Source organism: Dreissena polymorpha, chromosome 5, assembly GCF_020536995.1.
Source record: "Dreissena polymorpha isolate Duluth1 chromosome 5, UMN_Dpol_1.0, whole genome shotgun sequence".
In the NCBI taxonomy this organism is placed as follows: domain Eukaryota; kingdom Metazoa; phylum Mollusca; class Bivalvia; order Myida; family Dreissenidae; genus Dreissena; species Dreissena polymorpha.
This window is the reverse complement of record NC_068359.1, coordinates 125,725,828-125,750,914: the sequence shown is the minus strand read 5'-3', so window position 1 is coordinate 125,750,914 and position 25,087 is coordinate 125,725,828. Positions and strand designations below refer to the sequence as shown.

At 35.6% G+C, this 25,087-nt stretch overlaps 1 protein-coding gene and 2 long non-coding RNA genes across 4 annotated transcripts; 1 reads left to right on the top strand and 2 right to left on the bottom strand.

Moving 5' to 3' along the window:
• The first annotated feature begins 339 nt into the window (after positions 1-339).
• On the top strand, positions 340-12,712 carry LOC127832032 (CUB and sushi domain-containing protein 3-like). The gene is made up of 12 exons (XM_052357168.1): positions 340-474; positions 1,419-1,601; positions 2,863-3,030; positions 3,550-3,720; positions 4,682-4,828; positions 5,273-5,446; positions 5,863-6,036; positions 6,437-6,610; positions 9,576-9,688; positions 10,121-10,222; positions 11,322-11,606; positions 12,519-12,712. The coding sequence occupies exons 1-12, from the start codon at positions 402-404 to the stop codon at positions 12,609-12,611; spliced, it is 1,857 nt and encodes a 618-aa protein (XP_052213128.1). The 5' UTR covers positions 340-401; the 3' UTR covers positions 12,612-12,712.
• Positions 12,713-20,188: 7,476 nt separating this feature from the next.
• Positions 20,189-21,610, bottom strand: LOC127830968 (uncharacterized). Its single transcript, XR_008026340.1, has 3 exons — positions 20,958-21,610; positions 20,778-20,837; positions 20,189-20,613 (listed from the first exon to the last, which is right to left on the bottom strand). It is a non-coding gene; the product is annotated as an uncharacterized LOC127830968 (long non-coding RNA).
• Positions 21,611-22,261: 651 nt separating this feature from the next.
• Positions 22,262-24,746, bottom strand: LOC127882274 (uncharacterized). Of its 2 annotated transcripts, XR_008050472.1 has the most exons (4): positions 24,160-24,746; positions 23,118-23,617; positions 22,832-22,910; positions 22,262-22,638 (listed from the first exon to the last, which is right to left on the bottom strand). It is a non-coding gene; the product is annotated as an uncharacterized LOC127882274 (long non-coding RNA). The 2 variants fall into 2 exon arrangements; XR_008050471.1 differs by having other exon boundaries at positions 22,262-22,910.
• Positions 24,747-25,087: the final 341 nt, after the last annotated feature.

The window sequence follows — 25,087 nt, the reverse complement described above, 5'->3', positions numbered from 1 at the left end:
TGTCACCCGTTGCCTACCTTTGACCGTAAAGTTGATTCTTCCATAATATAGAATACATCATAGATGAACGGTCATGCGCTTTTAGAAAGGATTATGGTGAACAGATTCCAATTTTATTACGTTATATAGGCATTTCTTTGTGAATAAAACAATGCAGAACTAGTGGTTCACTCATTTCACTATAATTGTCACTGCAAGGTCCTTTATGGTTCACGCTATAGAAGACTATTCTATTGTTATATATGTTTATCTCTTGATGATATCTCTGAATTTAACATGAGATATATTCTATTGCAGACTGTGGAAATCTGACTGCTATAGCAAACGGACATGTGCTTACCGTGGAAGGAACAACAGCGGGGGCTGTGGCTCAGTATGTGTGTAACCAAGGTTACCAAATCATGGGATTTGCCAATCGCACGTGCGGTAACGATGGTAACTGGATTGGTGTCCCTCCCTCCTGCAAAATACTCGGTAAGCATTGCACTTTAAACATATTTACGTACGCATAATGCTTAATAAAATCCACTTTCTCCGAAAACCGCATATGTCATATTTGGTCACTTTTAATGAGACTAAGCAGTCATCCAGGAAAATCTTATGTATTCCAGAGGTTATTATATTCGCGGTTTTATGAATTTATTATAGTTTCAATCTATTTATTTCGTCTTAATTGCATCGAAAACCTACGTCATTTTGCACATTAATAGTTTTGCATCGATGGTCTTCCAGGGATTTTCCCACTCACACTAACTATACCTTCTGAATTGATATAACGACCAGTGTTTTCGTAGAAAAAAAATGTCACGAAGCCTCAGTTACAATAAAATTAGAAAAAAACAATGCGCCAATATATACGCATGGCGATTTCGAAGACCATGGGAGATAAACTCTTTAGGTTGAAATGTTTACTATCTTACAATTACTTGCGAGATACAGATTTGAAAAATAGCTGTACGTGAAAACTATTACATCCTGATACAACGTCACTGCCTATTTCACATTGAATGTTATCCTTACTTAATAAACATGATGTATTTATTTTCACAGAAGTATTTATACGGCTGGCGCTAGTGAAAATAAAATGTTATAGACGTTGATGCCTTTTATAAGATATTTGATGCTTTCTTTTTTAATATTGTTGCTAAGTAATCTAAAAATAACGTAAATTGAAATCTCGATACTGAACGCAGCATGCTAAAATGTTCTCTCTCATTCATACTTCACAAATATCATACCATTAATAAAATCGGTCTAAAATAAAAACAATATCGCATCATCGTTGTTATTTGGTCAATAATAACCTCTGCTTCGTTTTGTAATGTGATATCTATTACCCGTTTTAACACAGACTTGAAAACGCAACTTATAATTCTTAAATCTAAACATTTAAACATCTTCTGTTGTACAAACCCCAGACTGCGGCAATGTACCGACGGTTCAGTTCGGCACGTTGTCCTACTCGCCTAACACCGAGTACGGCTCCTCCGTGATCTACTCTTGCGACTCGGCCAGCGGGTACGGTCTGGATGGCGTGACCTCTCGCGTATGTGAGGCAACTGGAAAGTGGAGCGCGACTCAGCCTTCCTGTAAATTATTGGGTAGGTATGCGATTTAGTATGTTTATCGTAATATCTCTAATTTTTTAGGAACCCCGTTTGTACCAAATATAATTATTTTTCGTGACTATTAATTTTCGTACTTACGGTTTTTCGTCCGTAATGAATGACTCTAAATTTTCGGAAAGTTGATTTTAAATTGCTATTTTACCATATTTTTGCCGTGTTGCGCTGACATGGTGGCATTTCGCTTACATGGTGGCATTTCGGTCATGCGTTCTTACTACCGGATTAATGTCATAAAACATGGCAGACGAATGCCTTACGGCAATCGGTCATAAAATATACGTTTATGGGTAAATAACAATGTATATCGGTAATACACCATGGTTTAACCCAGCAGTTTAAAGTGAAACAAATGTACATTTTACACTTAACAGCGTGGTGTTAAACAAGCACGTGCTATTTTTGTTGTTGAAACAATAGACGCTGTACTTGCTGCATACCCGTAGCCGCCCGTAGCCGATCTTCAATGCAATAAATGTAGTGTCCTTATATTTTCAAAGACCTGTCTCTGAATTTTCGGACACCTGTTTCTGTTATTGTTTTGTGTATCAGTCGGCTATTTCTAATTACTTGGTTTGTTCTGATATAATTGACACCTTCTTTTAGAGCTATTTTTCACACCTCGGTTGCCTTAGACAACTAAATCGATATAACTAACCAGGCATCATTCAACAAAACACTAACTTTCAAAATTATTGAGATTATCATAATGAGAACATAATGACAGCAAAAGTCGTTCTCGAAATGATACTTCACAAAAGCTGTGAATACATTAACCCGAGCGCATTGGTGTCCATCCGAAGATTATTTAAAATACTTTAAATTATCGGGTGAAATAATTATATATACAGGTGAAAATGCATATTTATCCTACTGAAACAATTGTGAAAGTTCATAGACTTCCTGTTTTCACTAGCCAGGTTGTATTTCCCTCGTGCGGTTTTGAAAACACATGAGTTACGCGTGTAACGCACATATAATTAATTGTGATAAAAATGAAATTGTCCGAATATTTAGAGCCAATAAAAAATTGGCGAAAATATGGTTGTCGAGAAAAGAAAAGTCACACAAAATACTATTTTAGCTTAAAAAGAGGGTGTCAGAAAATATAGAGTACACAAAAACGTTAATAATTACGGTTGTTTGCTGATGAAACATTTGCTAACGACGTATAACGTATAACATACTGCTTTTGCAACTTTGCAACACAATTATGCCTTAAATAACTTTTTTAAAGACTGTGGGGCACCAAAGCCTCTTCAGAACGGGCGCTACACGCATGGCAACACGGTGGTAAACCATACTGTCACTTATTCCTGCAACACTGGGTACGGACTTGTCGGTGACCCTACGGTGGAGTGTCAAACGACCGGATACTGGGGCACGTTGCCTACTTGTAGTTTAGGTTAGTAACTGTAGTTTCTATTAGACTATGTTTTCGATATTTAAGTTACCTGCAGTAGATGGTTTAAGAGTTCGTGTTCAATATTTTTTGTTGAGATTTAGCTAGCTCACCTGTGCAACTTTGAACTTTTGGATGAATTTCTTCTGAATCTCAAACCCCACAAATGTGATATTTGTTATGTGGCAAAACATTGTGGTTATTTTCAATAATTGTTCAAATCTAACATCTGGGTTCGAAACTGGTCACGCCTCATTACCCACGTGATTTATCTAGCGTTATCTTTCCATGAATTCATAATTTTTGATAATTGACGTATTCAAACACTTCCGTTGGTTTCAATGCCATGCGATGTATCAAGCGCAAATCTCTTTGTATATAAGGCAGGTATTTATGTATGCATCCGATATTTTGCCGTATTATTGCTGTCATCTTATTACATTCAACATATATCAATCTCTTAAACGTTTTGCAGTAATTGTAATTGTCACTATGTAAATACCTGTCACTGGTACTTTCAAGACTGTGCCAACGCGCCGACGGTGTCACACGCCACAGTTGTCGTTCCGTCGGGAACACTTGTTGGCGCCCACGCCACTTACACTTGTAACAGCGGGTACGTGCTGAGCGGAAGTGCTGCTATCCAGTGTCAGATCGACGGCGAATGGTCCAAGTTACCCATCTGCTATATAGGTATATAGCAGATATCCAACATAATGTGTTTATTGTAGATTTGAATAGTAATAATAATTCTTCGATAGCTACGCTATCAATATCATTATCGACTCTGTACATAAAAGACTTTTGCATGTTCTCGGTTAATAACCGTAATTACCTTAGTAAATTAACACCATAAATATATTCAAAAACGATTGCGCGTGTGAAAATGTAGTTTTCTTACTCACATGAGAACTTATTTCATTGTTACACTACAAAAGCAAACAAATTATCTTTTAAGTAAATGCTTTTATTTCTTTTTTCCATATATGTCACGTTTTTGTATCCGCAGTATTTTCTAACTGATGTGAAGTTATTGTGAAAGAAATCAACATACCGTCGCCATGTTTTATGCCAATGGTTATGTTCCGGAAATTTAAAACTTAGTATACATGTATATACGGGCTTTTACTTGCCCTTCCGACATACATTAAACCTATAGATGTATGCATACAGTATAGATTAAAGTCAAAGGAGTGTTTGAAGGACTTGATGATAGGTATTGCTTGATGTCATCTGATTTAATTGTCAAATGCCTTATGTTATTAATTAGGGAAGGGATTTTTATAACACACACTGGCGGATATTTTAAAGCTGATCACATAATCGGATTGATCATACTCTGGGTTTTAAATTGTGTTCGAACAAAGATTTTAAATGCAACAGGAAAATATACATGTATTTTTTTACTTACAATTAACATTTCTCAACTTTAAATCCAGGGAGGGAACACCATCGGTACAAATCAAGGGAGGTAATAAACGAGAAAAAAACGTAGTCCTTTACTGACGTTTATCATGAATTAATTCTCTTTTTTTCCCAATCATTCATCGCTAAGCAGTTAATAATACACTATTAACGGCAAACCTCAGGCATTTATATATGTATGTGTTATTCATTCAAATATGAAATACAAATGTATCAATATAAATTCCAGTAACCATCGCGTACAATCAGCCCTGCATGTCGACCTCCCAGTGCTCAACTGACCAGTCCACCTGCCGATCGGACAGTGGTCAAAACAAGTGTCTGTGTGCTGCCAGCGGGGAAATGTACGATGTGCAAACAGACACTTGTCTCAAAGGTACGGGATGCGATGAGGCATTGTGTACATGAACACGGAGAGGCATATAATGCATGCAAGTGAAGAACAGGCGTCTTAGTTGCACCGCTGGGGAAGTGTACACTGTGCCAACAATAACATGCCAATTAAATTCTGTAAAACTGTAAGGTTTGGCAGATTGTATTATTTTAAAAAGATTGTAAGACGGTCACCAATTGATTTGACACGAATACAATGGCTCGTTAAAAAATAACATTACCAAACCTATGTGTATATTAATCGATATTTAAACTACTTAATATAACGATATGCATAATTTTCAAAAGTAAGTTTTTTTTTATTATTGCAGCATAATATACCATATTATCAATAACGTGTAGATCAATGTGTGATCATTTAGTCCCTACATCACATATACTGCATTTGTTCCTACATATAACGGCACCATTCTTCATCGCGTTTCAGTGTGCGGCGCCCTCCCGGATATTATGTACGGTACCGTGGTCAACCCGACCATCCCCTCGGCCGGCCAGATCGCCGTGTACTCGTGCAACGCCGGATATGCGCTGGACGGCACTTCGATCCGCACGTGCCAATCGAACGGGCAGTGGAGCAGCTCGGAACCAGAGTGCACATTTGGTAATGAAATATATTAATCGCGCTATATGAAACCAGGGCTTGATTCATGTGCGTAAAGCGCTGTCCGCTTTTATTATATTGTTCGTTTAAAGGAAGATTTTTCTCAGCGAAAGTATAGTTTACGCGCACTGTGTCGTCCTTTATTAGCCCGTGGGGACTGCACGGGCTAATCTGGCACGGCACTTTACGCACATGTTTTAGCTCCGTTTTATCAGAACGCGGCTCTTATACATTTTAGTCATAATTTTGAATTGTAAACACCGAAACAATAATCGTTTTTATGAACTTTTTGGTAAACAACACCATAGAAGATATACTAGGACTCGCATTGTCCTTTTAAGATTCATCTAATCGATAAACTGCTTTTCATTATATTGTTTTTAATGATAGGCCCATTTAAACACGATTTCTTACAGGCTGTCCGTACCCGGAGAGTCCACTTAACGGGTACGCCAACGTCTCGGACGGAATTGTGGCGGGAAACAGGTTGCAGTACTGGTGCATGACGGGATACACGCTGGTTGGCGAGGAGTTCCGAATTTGCGAGGATGACTCCACGTGGAGCGGCGTGGAACCAAAATGCGCTATTGGTTGGCTTATCGTTTGAACTGTTACATTAACATCGATATGTTTCCGAAATTTATAGAAATGAATTAAACTATTTTAGTCGGGACAAAACTGTGTGTTCTATAATGGAAGATGCATTTCCTTCTCTTGTATTGTCTTTGGCTTTCCTCGATACTAGAACCTCCTTTAAGTGGAAAGTTTTAGCCTTTTGGCTGACACTAAATATTTGATAATAACAGTTTTATATATCAGTCCATTTGTTTCAGAATGTTAATTTAATTAGGGAAATCGGCAACTAAGTTATAATATATTTGCATTGCATTGTCGTTTTTTCTTTACTTTGATATTTTACAAAGCAATACATACTGTTTCGGATGTTATGTCGATATACAAAGACTTGTTCACACATTTTGTTTGGTTCAGAATGCGAAGAGTTGCCGCCAATCGAGAACGGCTACATCGACAAGTCTGCCGGAAGTTGGGAGGGTGCCACGGTGATCTACGTGTGCAACAACGACTACGCGTTGGTCGGCGACTCCACGCGCTCTTGTGAATACACGGGGAAATGGAGCGGTCTGGCACCCACGTGCCTTTTTGGTAAAGATTGTACTCTTAAGACCATGCTGGCAAATGACGTTATTTTGGATATTGATGTTATAATTATCGCATTATTATTTCATTTTCATTGTTATCATTATCTGTAATACAAATACTTTTTTGGTAATTGATTTATTTTTAAGTAGGTATGCAATAGGATAACAGGAAAACAAGTAAAACTACTTAAATTATAACTTAACCTAACAGATTTTTAAGGTTTACCTGATTTGTTTTAAGTGTTGATTTCCATAGAATTAATGTATGATTTAAATGTGGCGCGCGACATACTGCCAAATAATGCTGGCGACTACAACCGACGAGAATCAATAGCATGTCGATAAACACAGTGTTAAAGCAATAAATCAGTATCTTTGTGGTTACGAACGGGGCGGAGGGAGGGGGGTTAAGTTTTAATAACTTAATGATATAGTACACATGTCTTGATAACTGTGATAATTGGCACTAGCGTTTGGTTTTGCTCGTTAAAAATGTACTTGCGAACTGTTGGGAGTGGGGGATATTAACACAGTCACATATATATTTAACTCGCGATTAATCAATTTAATCTTTTGTCGGCATATTTTGGTGTTTTGTTAAAGCGGATATATACGATTTTTTATATGTGTTTAATTGTAATATATTGATAAAATATGTTACAATAACACAAAATAGGAAAGAAAAATTATACATTAAAGCCGAGTTTCATAAAATGCAGCAAAGACAAATTAGCGCCCCGAGCCGATAGTGACGAATATATTTTCCTACAATAACCGAAGCATTCGTCTTTGTATTATAAACCGTTACACTACGAGGGGTGTTCCAGAAGTTCGTGGCTTTTCGCTATAACTTATTAGTTTGCTGGTAAAAGTCAATGAAATTTACATATTATACAAACCAATTATCACGGACTTTATATACAAGCTAAACATGCATGAATTCCATAAAGCGCGTTTGAAACGCGTTGCCATAGAGACCTCAGTAACGACATGCGGCGCACGCGTGTATTTTATTATAAATATGAGCGTTACGCGAATTTAAATTTGGTTTAAATGTCGTTGATAAACAGAATTTACGGCAAATTTCACGTTACAGCGCCTAGATCCTCCTTACAGCCCGGATTTGGCCCCTATGTACTTTCGCGTCTTCCCGGAAGTTAAATCACAGTTGCGCGGTATTCGCTTTGCAAGTAAACAGTTGCAGCAAAGCGAATCGTGTCGTCTTTTGACGCTGACTGGTATAGAGACACTTTTGACAAGTGGATTTCCCGACACATTAAGTGCATTCGCGTTGGTGGTGATTGTGTGGAAAAGATTTGACAGTTGTTAACTTCATAACGTCATTGACGTTGAACAGAAACGTTACACGTGCGTCGGTGTGCGCACTGTGCATATGTTTAAATCTCTGATATATATTTATTGTTTTATGTATTTCCATGATATTTGGAGAGTAGATTTGGAAAGGACGAAATATTCTTAACATGCTATTTGTTTGTCCATTTATGTTACCAAATGAAAGTAATAGCGAAAATTCACAAACTTCTGGAACACCCCTCGTAAGTTTAGATGCACATCGTACATGTATGGTATACATGCTGGCGAATTCGGCTTTACAGCCTTTTTCAGTTTCAGAATTAAATATCTGGCTTATTTCGCATTTTTCGACACATGTTCTTCTTAACTTTTATTTTAATTTATATTGAAATATATATATAATAAGTTTTTTACATAGTTTATATAAATTCATAAATATTTGACAAAATCGTATATACCCGCTTTAACATATATCCAATATGCAAGACTGATATTGACTGATCGGGATAATAAATTCTTTTGATATAATAATTGTATCAAGACTATCATTTGGTGTTAAACTCTTGACCACTTAACGTCGTTTTTGCGTATTAAGATTTAATTTTATAAGTTTAAGTTTAAGTATCGTGTGTTTAGTTTGTTAAGGTGTAAAGATCGTTAATAATTTCTTGATATATTATTCAAGTATTCGTTTATGTATAACGGTAATGGTACAACTACGAACTGATAAAAATATAAAATGCAACACTGAAAACACACATTCTGTATCACAATTATATATTCGACATAAAACGATCATAATTAGTCTACATACGCTATCCTGGAATAAAATGAATATGTTATATTCATTTAATATGGAATGATCTGGTTTCGCTATACAAACTGGATTCTCTTTACGTCGACCCGCAAAGAAACACAACATTGTTGTAAGCGATACGTTCGAACGTAAGCAGCGTCACCAAACATAAAATAATGATACGTGAAAACGAACAGTGTTGTGTGTGAAGTTCTTAGAAGTTCTTACCCATATGCTTTTACAAATATGTTTGCATTAATTTTATATATAACATTTTAATAAAGAAGCTAATTTGACTGCGAAAGTAATTAATGGCAGCGATCTTAAATTACTTTCGTTTAAAAAAATACAATCGCTAGCAATATGACATGTTCAAACTATACTTAAACATATGTAGATTGTAGATTATGTAACTGGTTAATAACCGATTCCAATAATAGATTAACCGCTTGATTATTGTTTATCCTCTTGCAATCCTAATTTTAAGTAAATGTTTGATTAACGACTAAAATTGATTTTATTTTTAGTGTGGTGATTTATCCGGGATATATGTTCAAAGTTTACATTTGATTGTTAATTGAAAGATCTTGAAAGACTTTGAGGTCATCCGTCCGTGTACACTTTAATAATTTTGCTCGCTGTATTTTAACCATTCATTTCAATTATGGATGGTAGATGAAATTTTAACATTATTTCAATTATATAACAGCGGTAATTTTGTACACCCGCAAATATGACATGAGCTTTATGCATATTCTGTAAACTTTTTAATGGTCAGTGTATTAGTAAGTGATGATTTTATCGATGAATTAAATCATAAGACGCTTCCATTTGACACACATCAATCTCTTACTTGTAGCGATATTCCCCGACATCGTTCTGGTACTCGGCAGCATGTTTTTATTCATCGTCCTCGTTGACATATTCGTCCTCGTCTTCTTCCTGTACTATAAATACCACAAGAAAAAGGAGGTATGTGTGTTTTGAACAATGTTCTATTGCAATCTTGCTTGCAAAGGCATTCTTAAGTAACAATGGGATGTCTCCGGACTTTACGTAATGTTAACTCTGAAGAGCAAACAGACTAACTATTACCGGTACCTGTTGCTAAAATGATAGTCCAAATAAGTGGAATGTTTCAATCGGATGTATTAAGCAATTAAACAATTTAAGATTTGTCGCAATAATGAAAACAAAGTTACTGACGGGATTACATTTTCGAAATATATTACCATATTTGAGAAATTTTATATAATATATAGAAAATTTAATAATTTTTACCAGTTTTCCTTAATAACCAACAAAACATTTCACTGACTTATGTCTGATGGTTTTGCTTTCTAAATGTATGTGTTAAAAAGGGACACGTATTTTGCCATTTTGCTTTTATCTTGTCGTTCGTAGGAAATCAAGTTTGAAGATCTGGAAAAGAAAGAAGACGAGGAAAAAGATGACGAGGATGAAAAAAGTTTTGATGACACAATGGTTAAACCGCCGGGATTTTCGGTAGGACATGCAGGAGCTCGCATATTTCACAGCATGTTAGACATGCATATTTTTGTTAATGTTATGCTGTGCTTATAAACTCTGTTAACGGAGGTAACGCTTCTAGTACCGCACTTTGGTGTCAGCCCGAATCTGGTGTCCAACACCAAGCTACGGTAGCTGTTTGGTCGACACCAAAGTGATTTGCAATTGTTCATATGATTTGTGAAACGAAACGCACTAGATAATTTTCTCATTTTGAAATGTCAGATGATATAAAATTGAATCATCATCACTACCACCATCATCATCATAATCAAATGACCGTTATCGTCGTCTTCATTATGAGCATCATCATAACGGGGATAAAAATGACGATGATCATAATCATCATCGGGGACGTGTTTATAGCATATTTCAAAACAAAAAGTTAAAACATTGTTTGGAATTAAGCATGCGATGTTTCGATTACAAAAAATACCGAATTCAGAAATAAACCGATATGATTACTTACAATGCACTTGATCAAGAAAGAGATGCTTAAGATACTGATTTATGATGGTGATTAATGACGCATACTGTAAGAAGATACAATCCGTTTCATGCTAGGACCACGAGCTCTAACTTGTTCATAGAATTTTTTCATAATTCCTTAAAAGTAATTTACGACTTTGGTAGGCGCTTTTTAGCGTCAGATTCGGGGTATATTGCGCCTAAACCAATGTAAACATGAATTAATCATGTTATTAATCAAACAAAGATGTCTGTAAATGAACGAATTTAGTTGTTTTAAACACGTTTAAGTTATATTTTATCATGTTTGTATTACCTATGGTTTCATGTTTGATCGCAGAAGATTAACCCATTTATGCCTAGCGTCCTGAAAAAAGGACATTGCAAACAGCGTAGACCCAGATGAGACGCCGCATGATGCGGCGTCTCATCTGGGTCTTCGCTATTTGCTTAAAGGAATTTCCGTAAGAAATATTCTAAATATAGAAATAAGTATACTAAACATCTCTAATTTTGGAAATAAATTGATCCAATTAAGAAGGATGGGAGAGTCCACTAGGCATAAATGGGTTAAACATAACTACTCTGGATAGCTTACGTGTTGCAGATATACAGTAAGAAGCCCAACGCTCCCCAGGCATTCGATGAGGATGAAGCTCCCCATCCGCCACCCAAACCCGCGATTAAGTCGAAGATCCTGTCGATGTCCACATTGAGGAAGTCCGGGTCGGCGCTGAGAAGCGTCTTCAATAGGGTCCGGAAATATAAACCGGAAGTAGAGGAGCCCAGTAAAGATGACCGCTCGTTCACTGGAAAACAGGCGGGCTTCGTGTCGCCCGCGCTTGGGAACTTATCGGGGGACCGTTTCAGGGGAACGCCCGGTCTATTTCGGGTAAGTAGATGTTGTGAAATGTGATTTTTAAATTTTAAATGATTTATTAACTTCTAGGGATGCCTGATGCTAGTGAAAAAATAACTTTTTGTGTGTTTTGTGTGGTCTTATTGATCTATATGTTTAATAAATGCAAACACTTTTAAGTTAATTGTATGCATGTGTGAAATTGTAACATTTGATATTATTATATTTATTTCGTTCATGTTATAGCATACAAACAAATCATCCGCATGAACCTGGTTTAAACACCTTTTCGACTTTTAATGGACAGTTGAACTATGTGTATACAGTTTTATATAATCCATTACAGTCTTGTTAAAAGCATTAATATGAATTTAAAGTAACATTATTGTAACGGTGAGTTATGAATTCATTCATTTAAAATGCGAATGCAATGAATATATCTGTTTAAAATAAATGTATAATATAAAAGTGAATGTTGAATAAATTATAAATACATATATGAACAGTGAAGGTTTATTTCGCCTTTTCAACTAACATTGTATGACACAGTTATTGTGCATCATCTTAACTTATTTCGCCTACGTTATTCACTCAGAAAGAAGTAGCAAATCGCGTGTATGAACTTTAACAGCAATTATATTTAAAAGAAAAACGCCTAACGGCATTTACTGTGTCCATTTTAATGTTGAGTTCATATCTCGAAATAAGAGCCATTCTAATAGACGTTATCAATATTAGTCGTGCCTTCCATTTTATGCTAGGTGTATTGTGTGACGTATTGTTCATATTTTTTCGTTCCTATTCAATTTTTCAATATTCTTTAAGTATATCATTTCAATTAAGAAATATTTTTGTCACTGACCATGTTTGCATTGCAATAATGAAAACGACAAATGACAAGTTCATTGAAAGATTGCCTGTATTATCTTGGCATCATTCTTACAGGCTGACGAAGCCAGGGACAACGGGTACCAGACCGAATATAGCGACGAGCACAACGTTTCCTTCGACTCATCAATAGAAGACCTTAATGCTTAAATAAACATTGTTGCCAAACAGAGCATGCATAGGCTTTGCAAATGAAAATTGCATTTGTCTCACTTGTCCATTACCAGATTGAATGAAGCGGACTGACGGTCTGCCCTCCGTTTGTCATGAATTAACATCTGTACATACTCTGCTTTTTAGAAAGTCGCAACATTTGCTATTTTAAGAGAATGGCTACACTAGAGGGCCCAAATGTTACAAGATACAGTTCTGGAGTACTAATCGAAGTAGCCATTCCTGAGACCGTTGTCGCAACAATAGTCCCTAAACTGCCCAAGAGGTTACATCTGGGATGACTGCTTTCATATATTTGATTATACTAGTACTACTCATATTCGAAAAGTAAATAAATACGTCTAGTTAAAATACGGACATGCGAATTAACTTCTGAGATCGGCTTGAAAAGAGTGTATTGGTAAAAAGCAAAGCGCTTTATATTGTTCAGTATTTCAATAGTTTTTTCTCAATGAGTGTTATTCTACGTTTAGATCAATGTATATAGATTTAAAGCAGACTCGTATCTTGTTGAGCTGTTTTGTAATATTTGGATCAATGTCCTTTTGAATTTAATTTAAATATAATGAGTTTATAACAAGATATTAAAATCACCGATATTGTATTTGGATTTTATACAGAAACAAAGCTATGGAAAGCAACATTGGGTCAAAGTTTTATTTTATTTTTTCAGGAACATTTTTTGAAAACGGAAAACGATATGTTTAGAAGTAATATTGACATCATAAGTAATGTCCTTCGTATCGCATTTAAATAATGTTTTAAATCGGTGTGCAGTTTTGCTTACTTCAAAATCAAGCTGTGTTGCAATCCGCATACATTTATGTTCCTTGTGTGACATCGAGCTGTCATTAAGTTTGTAAGTGTTGCATATGTTGATATGTCGTATCGAACTATACAATAATGGCGTATAGAGTTACAGTATAGTTGAGTTTTATTCTTTTCTGAATAAGATTTGTTTCATTTTCGATATAAATGTAATTGTAATTGACATTTATTCGTTTAAGGAATTGATTTGACGATGTTGTTGTTATTTATTGACTGCTTGCTTTAACCAAGCATGGGCTTTTATGTGATTATTATGTTAACATGAATTAAAATGCATTGCTTTTGCTGTTGACGTATTGTTGTTGTGTGTAAATTTTATTCTCACCATCAAATTAATGATATACAGCTCTTAAACCCTACATACAGACTTGAACGTGCATTGTGGACATTTAACGTTAAATGATGCCGTTATGTTCCTTAATGTTGAATACTTCACATAATCAGCTCCAGAACCATACTTGTCATCTAACATTCATCATTTGAAACCAAAGCTCTCGCTCGTGTATTTCAAGCAAAGTCATCGTTGAAGTTACCTGATACACGCCCGTATATTTGGTATCTTAAATTTTCGAGATTCGTTTTCAGTGAAATAACGAAATTACTAAGGAATAGGTTCGTGTCAGGACATTAAACTTCTATAATTTAAATATGTCAACAAGATTGATACATAAATACACGCCAAAACCATTCGATATTTTGTACAAATGGATATAATCTTCTCTGCCCTTTTAGACCACTGATAATGTTCGATGTTTTCGGTACCATATGCTATACCTTATTGCATTCAATGCAGAAACCGAGGAAATCTTAACACCGATAATTACATGGAATGCATACTTCAATAATATGCATTTCTCAAAAGATTGCATGTTTCTAGCCAATTCGAAAAGTGTAACCACCTTAAATGTTCTTGTTCGAAACTGTCGGTGTGCGTCTCAGTCTATGTACATCTAAGTGCAAGACAACAATATAGCTATGGACTATACAAGATAGAAGCGGTGTTTTTTATCAAAACTATTATACAACCAGACCAATTCTGAAATTCCAGATTTGTAGTTTAAAGGTAGTGTAAGGGTAATATATTATTTGCCATAAATAAAAAGTGCAGCGGATGGTTACATGAGTTTCTCTCGTTATAATGTATTAGACAATTTATTATTCCTAAATCAAACTTATTTCAACAAATTGTTTCGTCACATTTTAAAATAGCCCCAATGTCGTTAACATGTTTTACTTGCAAATTACAATAACCTTACAAACTTCTGTTTTATTGTTTAACTTAGAAACGCATATATATATATATATATATATATATATATATATATATATATATATATATATATATATATATTTATTTATTTATTTATTTTATGCTTTCCTGTGGTTTATAGAGAAATATCAGTGAATTAAAACTGATAATTTCACTGTTATTACAGTGAAAATTATCAGTGAAAATTATCGATAATTTTCACTGTTTTACCGGAACTATTTGTTTTACCCCATTGTGACACCCACGCATTCTTCCATCAAGAGCGAGAACTCTTCAATGAATATTTATATCAACATACGGAGTAACTTCTCTTGAACATACATGTACACACTGTCGTCTGCTTTTTAAGCCTTTACTCTGAAACTTAACAATGAATGAAATGGAAAACGATGAAATTAATTTAATGTTCTCGGATATTTTTGATATTGAAGATTATTTTAATGAAAATACAGAAAATCTTAATGAGACATTAAGTTTAGCAGAAGAAACAACAGCAACAGTATCAGCAGCAACAAAAGTATCAGCAACACTGTTATCCATAACAGAAACAAACCAAATATATGAAAGGGCTTCAGAAACAATTTCTACTGGGATACAGTCATCAACAGCCACTGCAGCAATAACGGATACAGCAACAACCATGAAACGGCAGTTCCGCGATGTCAATATTGACAATTTCCCGAATGAAAATGAAAATATGAACACCAAAAAGAAAACAGTAAGTGACATGAAACTCTTCAACCAACATCTTCTTCACAAACAAGACTCAAGAAATGTTGAAAATATTCCTGCGCATGAGTTGAACAATCTGATTTGTGAATTCTTGTTTGGTGTCACCAAAAAAGATAGAAGTGAGTACGAGCCCACAACACTGCGAGGCATCATCGGCTCAATTGACCGCTATTTAAAACACAATAACAGTAACTTATCACTCATGAATGACAAAGAATTTGCCAAAGTCTGGGAAGTGATGAAAAGTAAACAAAATGCATTGAAAAAACAAGGCTATTGGAATAAATCCAGAGAGGCTGTGGCACTTACAAAAGAGCACATCGAGGCAATGTATTCAGCCCATACACTAGGAGATTCTAGTCCCAGAGCCTTGATTCATTCGTTGTGGATGATCTGCACAACCCATTTCGGCCTGAGAACGGGAAATGAAATACATAAACTCTGCTGGGGGGGGGGGACGTTACACTTGGTGTTGATTTTGAGTCAGGCGAGGAGTACATCACACTCGATACCGAGCGCCAAACCAAGACCAGAACAGGGAAAAATCCAAGAAATACCAGGTAAATTTCTATGTCTGAAACATTGAACTAAATTCATCAAATCATGTATTGCCTATTAATTGAAGTATTTAATTTAATAAAAATAATTATTAGTGGTTTATAAAATTTGCATGGCAAAATTAATGTAAATGTAACATGCTTATATTTATAAAATATTTTAAATCAACAAAATGGTTAACTTATTAATGATATAATAATTTTGTATGTATTAAAAATATTATGGCTGACCCATAAGTAACAGACGACCAATTAATTAATGATTAATAAATGAACTTAATGATTAATCGCCAAACAAAAACCATTGATATCATGTTTTTATATGGTTTAAAGCAACTAAGTGGAAACTTTTGAATTCAGTATTACTATTTTATACACAAATAACGTATAATTTTGTTAGGTCAGTCAAACCAAGGGCTTATGCAGTCCCCGAAGAGCCCAACAGAGACCCAGTTCATCTGTATAAGCTGTATGCAGACAAACGGCCGGTGGAAATGAGAGGAGATGACAGTCCGTTCTTCCTCACACCGTGCAACAGCACACAGCTAGGCTCAGGAGGTCAGCAATTGGTATAAACAAGCTGTACGGCATCATGGCAGAGATGAAGGCGGATGCTGGGATAACAGAGCCCAGAATCACCCCATACAGGTAAAATTAATTAACATTTAACTCATTTGCATATGTATGGTGGCACTAAGGTGACATCAAAGCTAAAAAAAATAACTCGTGAAAACAGACTTATTTTGTGTTTCCCCGACTTAATTTGTTTGGAGCGCTGATGTCACCTTAGTGCCACTGTACATATCTCAAATATAAAGAAAATGATCACTTACCTTTAAATTAGCAATTATCACCATTCGTTCAAGATTCCTTATTTTCAGCAGGATGCCAATCAAACCAAACTGCTGTAGCAAAGCAGAATCTTCCTCCATCTGCAACTGCAACCACGTCAATGAGTGATTTACCGATGGGAAGAGGATTCTTTGTAAACTCAAATTTCCACGGCAACGTTACTTTCAATTTTCACAGCTCTGAAATGGGTCTGTCCCAGGAGAATGTGTTTAATCAACAAGTGAAATCTCCAACACCAACACCGGATGTTTCGCCTGATTTTCCTGATCAACCACGCTACAAGCATATTCGCATGATTCCAGACAGTGATAGCGATTAACTAGTTTGAGATAAAATTGGCACGAACACTTACTGTTGATTTTTTCCAGTTAATTCCATTTAATTGTTAACACTCCTTACATGTGCATTTTGGTAAAAATGGCGAAGACATTGTTAGCGTTATTTACGCTATAAAGAGACTCCGCATATTAATACGCCAACATGACATAAACAAATTCTGTCACCATATGATTATTTATTTTTAAAATGATGTTATCAGTGTTTTTTCTTTTCACTTGATATGTCTTGCATTGTAAATACAAACAAGTTATTGTTCAACGTTTGTTTTCTTGTGAACTATTTGCAACGCTTATTGTAAAAGCGGTAATGATATTTTGGGGCGCCCAATGGGAAATTGGTTTGAACGGATTGGCAAACGTATAAAAATATTAATTTGTGAGCATAAAAAAAGAAAATTTGTTAGATTGGGTGGAATATCGATTTTAATTCACTCGTGATCAGAGAAAAATATATTTTCACTCGTGGCTGCTGTATTGTTGTCATTATGATAGTAGCTGAATGCAATGTGGAATATATCATCATTTTATCAATGTCTTAAAAAAAATTGGCTTTTGCAGAGCCACGCCGAAAGATCTTTGTCAATATAAACATTTTAACAAACAAAGCAACTCGAAATCGAGCCTATGGGTATTTGGTCCCGCGATAAAATTAATTGCGTAGGAGTGTGAGTCATTTCAGCGTTGGATTGTTATTGCATGCCTATTATCAGCGAATGTTCAAACGGTTCATTTCAATCGTGAGTGTAGCAAGTCGAAATCGAACCTATGGGCATTTGGTCCCGATGTAGACATTATGCTTCAAAACATTGAAATCGTATTTCAATTTTGCAACCGTAAAGGTCGACCGTTTACATTTTATGAAAGCACTCATGCAGCTGCTATTAACTCCCTTTCCAAAGCTACTCTTAATAGAGCCTAGTGGTATTATGGTTAAGGATAGGATGATGAATATTGCTATTGAGCAGCGAGTAGTATTCGTGTTATAACCAAAGCCGGGACTTGCACCCAGATTTCTTCTCCCTCGAAGAAGGAAAAGCGTTCTGCTTTGAACTACTGTGGTTGTATAAACACGTTTCATACAAGCTACATGATCAAGAGGTGTCACTCAGCGTTTGTACGGGCTTGTGACCGTTCTTTTCACAGCGAAATGAAAAGAGCCGCTTTACCACCTTGCGATATGCAATACGGACTAGCATACTAGCAAATATAGCAGTAACTTTTGTCATACATACATGAAGAAACATTGGCCTTTCGGCGATGGCTAAACCTCAGAAATCCCATTCAAATAGATATTTTTCACATCTTGCAAAAATGTTTTGACGCAGCATTGAAGCGACACTGCTTTCCAAACTAATCAAGTAGTTGTTTAACATGCGCATACAGATCTGTTACATCAATACATCATATATTGTATCTTATAAACAAACCATATCATTGAAGTAATACTGCTTTCCGAAATATTAAAGCAGGTGTATGAATGTGCTTACGGGTCTGTAACATTGATGCTACTATACTATATATTACATCTCACAACCAAATCATAGCGATGAAGCGATACTGCTTTTCAAAACATTCAAGCGGTTGTGTTACTTGACTGTCGTTTCAAAATGGGAACATTCGTATTGTTCTGTACAAACAATTGAGTTCTTGAGTGTTGAATACGGTTGAAGTGTAGCGAAATGTTTCAGGTTTTAAACTGCATGCAACTTTTAACGCAAAATTGCTTTGCACAATTTCAAACTTCATGATCATACATCGAAAGTTATGAAACTGCGTATATAGTTTTTATTTATTTTGCTAGCGAAATTTTAACATTTCATTGAATAACGCAAGTTTATGGCCATGTGGTGAATGTCATGAAAGTCGCTTAAACTGATGTATATACTTTTTCATCATATCATCTCAAATGGAAAGTCAAAATAATCCCTAAACGTCATTTATATAGTGTGTTTTGTTCGTATATTCTACAAGCGCAATATAAAGCCTAAATACTGTTGAACGTTTGTGTTAATGTGTCTCATTGAAAGACAAGTTATACCAATAACGAGCCGTTGTACAAAATGTGTATGCAGTCAAAAGCGAGTAACTGCTTTAAGTTTACGAGTCACTCAATGTTAGTTTCAACACGAGTAGTTCGTAAGGCGCAATTAATGTTCAACGCAACATTGAGTAGCATAGTTTGTGTCCATATGGCAAATATCTTATAACGGTTAGTTGTTTATATAGTTTTTTTTATCATTTCACCTCAAACTAAAGTTTGAAAGTTTTTTGCTTTGTACGATTGAAAGCTAGTGGTGTCACTCGGCGTTTTCACGGACTTGTGACCGTTCCTCTTGTCTGAGTACAAGAGAAGTCGCCTTCCCACCCCAGCCCTAGCAGACTTTGTGCATTGAAGCACTTAATAGAAATGTTATTGCTCGGTCATCGGTCAGGTTCGGTCAACGCGTGCCTGCGTTTCTGAGAGAGCCAGATTAAGATATTTCGTGTCACCGTACGAAAATACCATGGTGTCGCATAGCAAAGCACAGGCATGTCACCATGCGTGCCTACCACCCTTCCAACAGCGCAACAATGTGGTGTTGAAAGGATTCCCAGATAGTGTCGAAAGTATTGACGGTCATAACGGGGACGAGTTGCTTTATAGCGCCTCATTTCGTATTGACTTGCAACCCCGCCCTAGACCGCTACACAGCTAAATGGGCAGGACTCCATCTGACTATCAATCTCAGCGGTCATAGTTTTGAAAAGCGTCTGCTTGTTAATTGTTGGTATTTTGGTACTTGGAATCTCTTGTGCCCAAGTAGACTTAAAATTGGTTTTATAGATCATGCAATCATTAACTGGTTGGTAGTTCTAACAGTGCGTCAAAATAAGCACCGTGAAAACATTTTAGCACCGAAATACCGAGGTGTTTACCCCCAAGTGCTATCAGTGCGCTTCACACTTGTGGAGTCTTAAACCCCTCGGCCGCCCAAACACAGTTAATGACTGTTAATGTTTATTTTTTGTTTGATTTTGGTATTGCATAGTTTAAACACAAACACATACATCAATACATCAATATTGCTGGCCAGCGCAATAAAACAAGGAAAAAAAAGGTAGGAGAACAATCTCCTTTAGTTTTCATGTAAAAACATAAACATAAACATACACACTGTCAACACTTGCCACTTGCAACACCGAGTTCGTTTCAGTTCAGAATGTACACATTTTTCGATCGACACACATTCGCAATGTTACATGGATTCACAAAGATACATGGATTCACAAAGTTGCACTGATGTCCATACACGGGCCAATGTTCAAGTTATCGGTGCGATGGACCCACGGTTTTGTCGCAGCTATACGCCACACGTATGTATTGACTACTCGGTGTCCACATCAAGGTTTGCAAATTGGCACTGAAAATAGAAAAGCAAATTGTGTTAAACAGTAAACGATGAAAGTAAACAGCCTGAAATGATAAAAAGCATGCATGTGTAATATACCATGTATCAAATGAAAAAGTAAACACAAAGTTCTAAAAAAAACACACAACTCTACCAACTGTTTGACTGATACTTACTTTTTTGTATTGTGTTGCATGTTCAGGCGCCTTGCTGTCACTGCTCGTCTTGCAGTAGAGCTGAAATGAAATAGAAAGCATGATAAGAAACTTTCACTGTGTTTGTACAACTTACAGTTTATGTGCACAATTTTGCATTTAAGTGTAACATACAGAAAAACAATTTCAACTCATACTCACTTTTTTGTTGTGTTGTTTCCACAAAGGCGCCTTGTTGTCACTGCTCGCCTGGTAGTAAACCTGACTCGTCTAGTAGTTGAGAACACTCGTCCAGCAAAAAAGCTAAAATGAAATCGAAAGCATAATCAGAAACTTTTGAATGTGTTTGTACAACTTACAATTTATAAACACAATATTGAACTATAACAGTAAACTTGAAACAAATAACAATTTTACTTACCTATGTTGTCTTCGCTGAAATACAAAAGCCATGTTCATAGCAATCATAGCATATTAACACACAATGAATACAACTCAAAACTTTTAGTAAGAAACTCAGTACTTACTTTGTATTTTGTATCCAATCCCTCTGCTGGCAATCTTCTTCAGTCCACAATCGAGCTGAAATCAAGACTCAATGCATACATGTAAATTTTGCCAAATAACAAACAAAACTGTGAACCAAAACTTTAACTAAACAAAACTAACTTTTCAACTGTTATGGTACTCACCTCTGGCAACTGAAATCATACAGACATTTTGCATATCAAAATACATTTTTAGTTTAAAGATAAGAATGATTTATGAACATTTTACTTACACAAAGCATAAATATAAAAAACATGCTATGATGAAAAAAACAATATGTATACAAAATTATACATAAAGAAACACAATATACTTACCATTGCTGACCTGAAATTGAAAAAATCACATTTTGTATAGCACAACAATCATATTCAGTTTTTACATGCATGAAGTGTACTTACATCTGCCCAACTAAAATGAAAAAGAGCATAGCAAAACAAAAGTCATAAAATATATTTCAATATGCAATTAAAGAAAGCAAATTGTACTTACCAACAGGCAACTGAAATGAAAAAGAAACACATTTTACAATGCAGAATACAGGTCATCAAAACAGTTCAATATAAAAATTAAAGAAAGTTAGTGTACTTACCACAGCTATACTGAAATGACAAAAACATTTAGCAATGCATAGCAGTATACAAATCATCAAAACAGTTCAATATGAAAAATAAAAAAGGCAATTGTACTTACCACAGCCATACTGAAATGAAAAAAACATTAAGCATTGCATAGTAGTATACAAGTCATCAAAACAGTTCAATATGAAAATTAAAGAAGGCAATTGTACTTACCACAGCCATGCTGAAATAAAAAAGAAACACATTTTACAATGCAAAATACAGGTCATCAAAACAGTTCAATATGAAAATATAGAAAGTTAGTGTACTTACCACAGGATACTGAAGTGAAAGAAACATTTAGCAATGCATAATAATCAAGACTTACGTAGCTGATCTTGAATCATTTTCTGTTTCTCAACTTCTCAGTTGTCCAAAAGTCTGCTCTGTAACGACCCACCATTCCAATCTGAAAAATAGTTAAGCATAACAAAGCACAAAACAAACCAAAAGAATAGTTTACTTACCTCATATTTTGTGCAGGTTTTCAACAGCCAATTTTCTTCTTGAAACCTGTATTCGTCTCTTTTTTGACCCACTGTGGAACAGTCACAGCAATGTAAGTCTGAAACATAGAAGGGCATAACAACATAACATACAAACCAGTATATTTGTTTCGACTTACCTCGTGGCTACAGTCGATACACAGCTGCTGAATTTCTTTTCTGTCACAAGCTGTCAAAACATCTCTGCAACATCTCTACAATTGAAACCTGAAACAGAGTAAAACAGAAAAATATTTTGTATACAATATAGTAAACGCTTACCATGTTATAGGCCTGAGTTGCAGCAGTGATTTTTTTTTTTAAATCTTCTTCTTTTCCCTCACTGCATGAGAGACCTGAAAAATAGCATGCAGTGCAAAACACATGAGTTAAATTAAACCAAAATTTTGTTTCTACTTACCTTGCTTCTGTAGAGTTGAATCACAGTAGTAGAATTCCTTCTTCAAACACATTTTTCTGTCTACACCAGAAACTTGAATCTGAAACAGAAAAAAGCATCACATCAAATTGTACAACTCAAGTGCATTCATTCAATGCTTACCTACTTTCTGTTGAGTTGTTTCACAGCAGATGAGATCCTTATTCACTGTTGGCACTGCTATGAGACCATTTCTGCATGTGAAATCTGAAACAGAGCAAAGCAAAGTATGCATGGTAAAAATCAAACAAACAATTGTAACACTTACCCTGTTTGCAAGTCCCATTCACTTTCTCAGCAATGTTCCTCTTCTTGAATCGTCTTCGTCGCTGACTACAAGTACACCTGAAACATAGCATGCACAAAACATACCATATAAAAACAAAATACAAGTGTTCATACTAAAATGAAACACACTTACCTTTCTGCTTTGCTCAGCTCTGTTCGACTGTCAACTCTTCATGTCATGTCGTATCTGAAACGAACTAAATCAAAACATGCATAGCACACTATCATTGATAAAATATTGAAACAATTGTATGCTTCATAGCTGTGTTTTTTTCCACTTTACATCACAGACAACTGGCGATCACAAAAGTAAAGACATTTTTGTTCTACTCAAACATTAAGCTCACATTCACAAACACCGACCGACAGAGTTTTGTATAGAGTGCTAATACCTAAAACTGTACAAAAAGAATCGACATCAGTTTTCATTCATCATCGTTTATTGAGACAAATTAATACTACAATACTTACCACAGCTCCCTGAAATGAAATAGAAATGTTAACAGCATGCAAACAAATGTTAACCAATATCAAATCATCTATAGTAAATATCAACAAAAGCATTTTGATACACATAGTAAGTGTTCACCATCATAGTACATCATCAGTTAGTTCGACATCCCACGGTTGCTCAAGTGTAAGTACTGGCTAGCATTTACCCTTTTCAGTAAACCGTCACACATCAGCATTTTTAGACACAAGTGCTGATAGATTCAACCCTTGTTATCATCTTTCACAGACTTCTATGAGTAAACAACTGAAAAATATAAAACGTTTGTACTCACTGTCTGGCAGCTCCAAGAAACACGTCTGCTTGCCATCTGGACATCAACTGAAACAAAACATCTGAAAACACACATACATTTTAAACGTTTTTGAACAAAAATCAACACAGAGCAGAGCTAAGCTGCAGCAGTTAATCTTTCTCAAAATTGAATTCTCCATCTCTGCATAGCACACATGAAAAATAGCATAACATCACATTACAGCAGTCAATGAAAACAAAAATTTGATCGACTTACCTTGCTTCTGTAGAGTTGAGTAACAGACGTGGAAATCTTCTTCCATGTGTAAACCAGTGACTCGAATCTGAAATAAAGTAAAGAACACATTGTACAACTCAAATCAATGAATTAAAACTTACCTTACTTTTGATGAATTGTGTCTCAGCAGTTGAAATCCTGTTTAATTTCTGCATGTGAAATCTGAAACAGAGCAAAGCACGCATGTTACAAATTAAACAAACACAAGTGTTACACTTACCCTGTTTGCAAGTCCCAATCACTTTCTCAACAATGTTCCTCTTCTTGATTCGTCTTCGTCGCTGTCAGCAAGTACACCTGAAACATAAAAGCATGCACAAAACATCCCATATAACAACTATTTTGTACTTACCATATGAGTGCTTTTCTGTTCAGGTCAGCTTGAAAACCCATCACTGCCATCAGCATCTGAAAAATAGTACATCACAAACAAACAAACAAACATAACATATCATAAAAACAGTTTAACACAACAGATATGAGAGCTCTCGCAACCACGTCTGTTCTGTTCGACTGTCCAAAAGCAAGTGACAGTACTTCAATTCACTAACATTGAGAAATTCTAAACTTACCTTCAAGGCTTGTTGAGTAGCTCCAAAAACAAGACTGCTTGGCTCCACTGTTCACTCCAACTGTCATATCATCACTGGATAAGCACTCCTGAAATGTATTAAAACAAAACATGCATAGAACAAACATTCAGTAAAAGTACTTACCTTTCACTTTGTCACTGCCCTGTGCTCAACTCCAGTCATCATGACATCTCTGCTTGAAAGTCTGAAACATATGAAAACATGCAATGCAAAACAAACATAGTTACTTACCTTCTAGCATATTGTTGGAGCTCCCAGAAAACACGACTGTTCACTCCAGCTGCCAGACTTGAACTGCCAGCACACATCTGAAA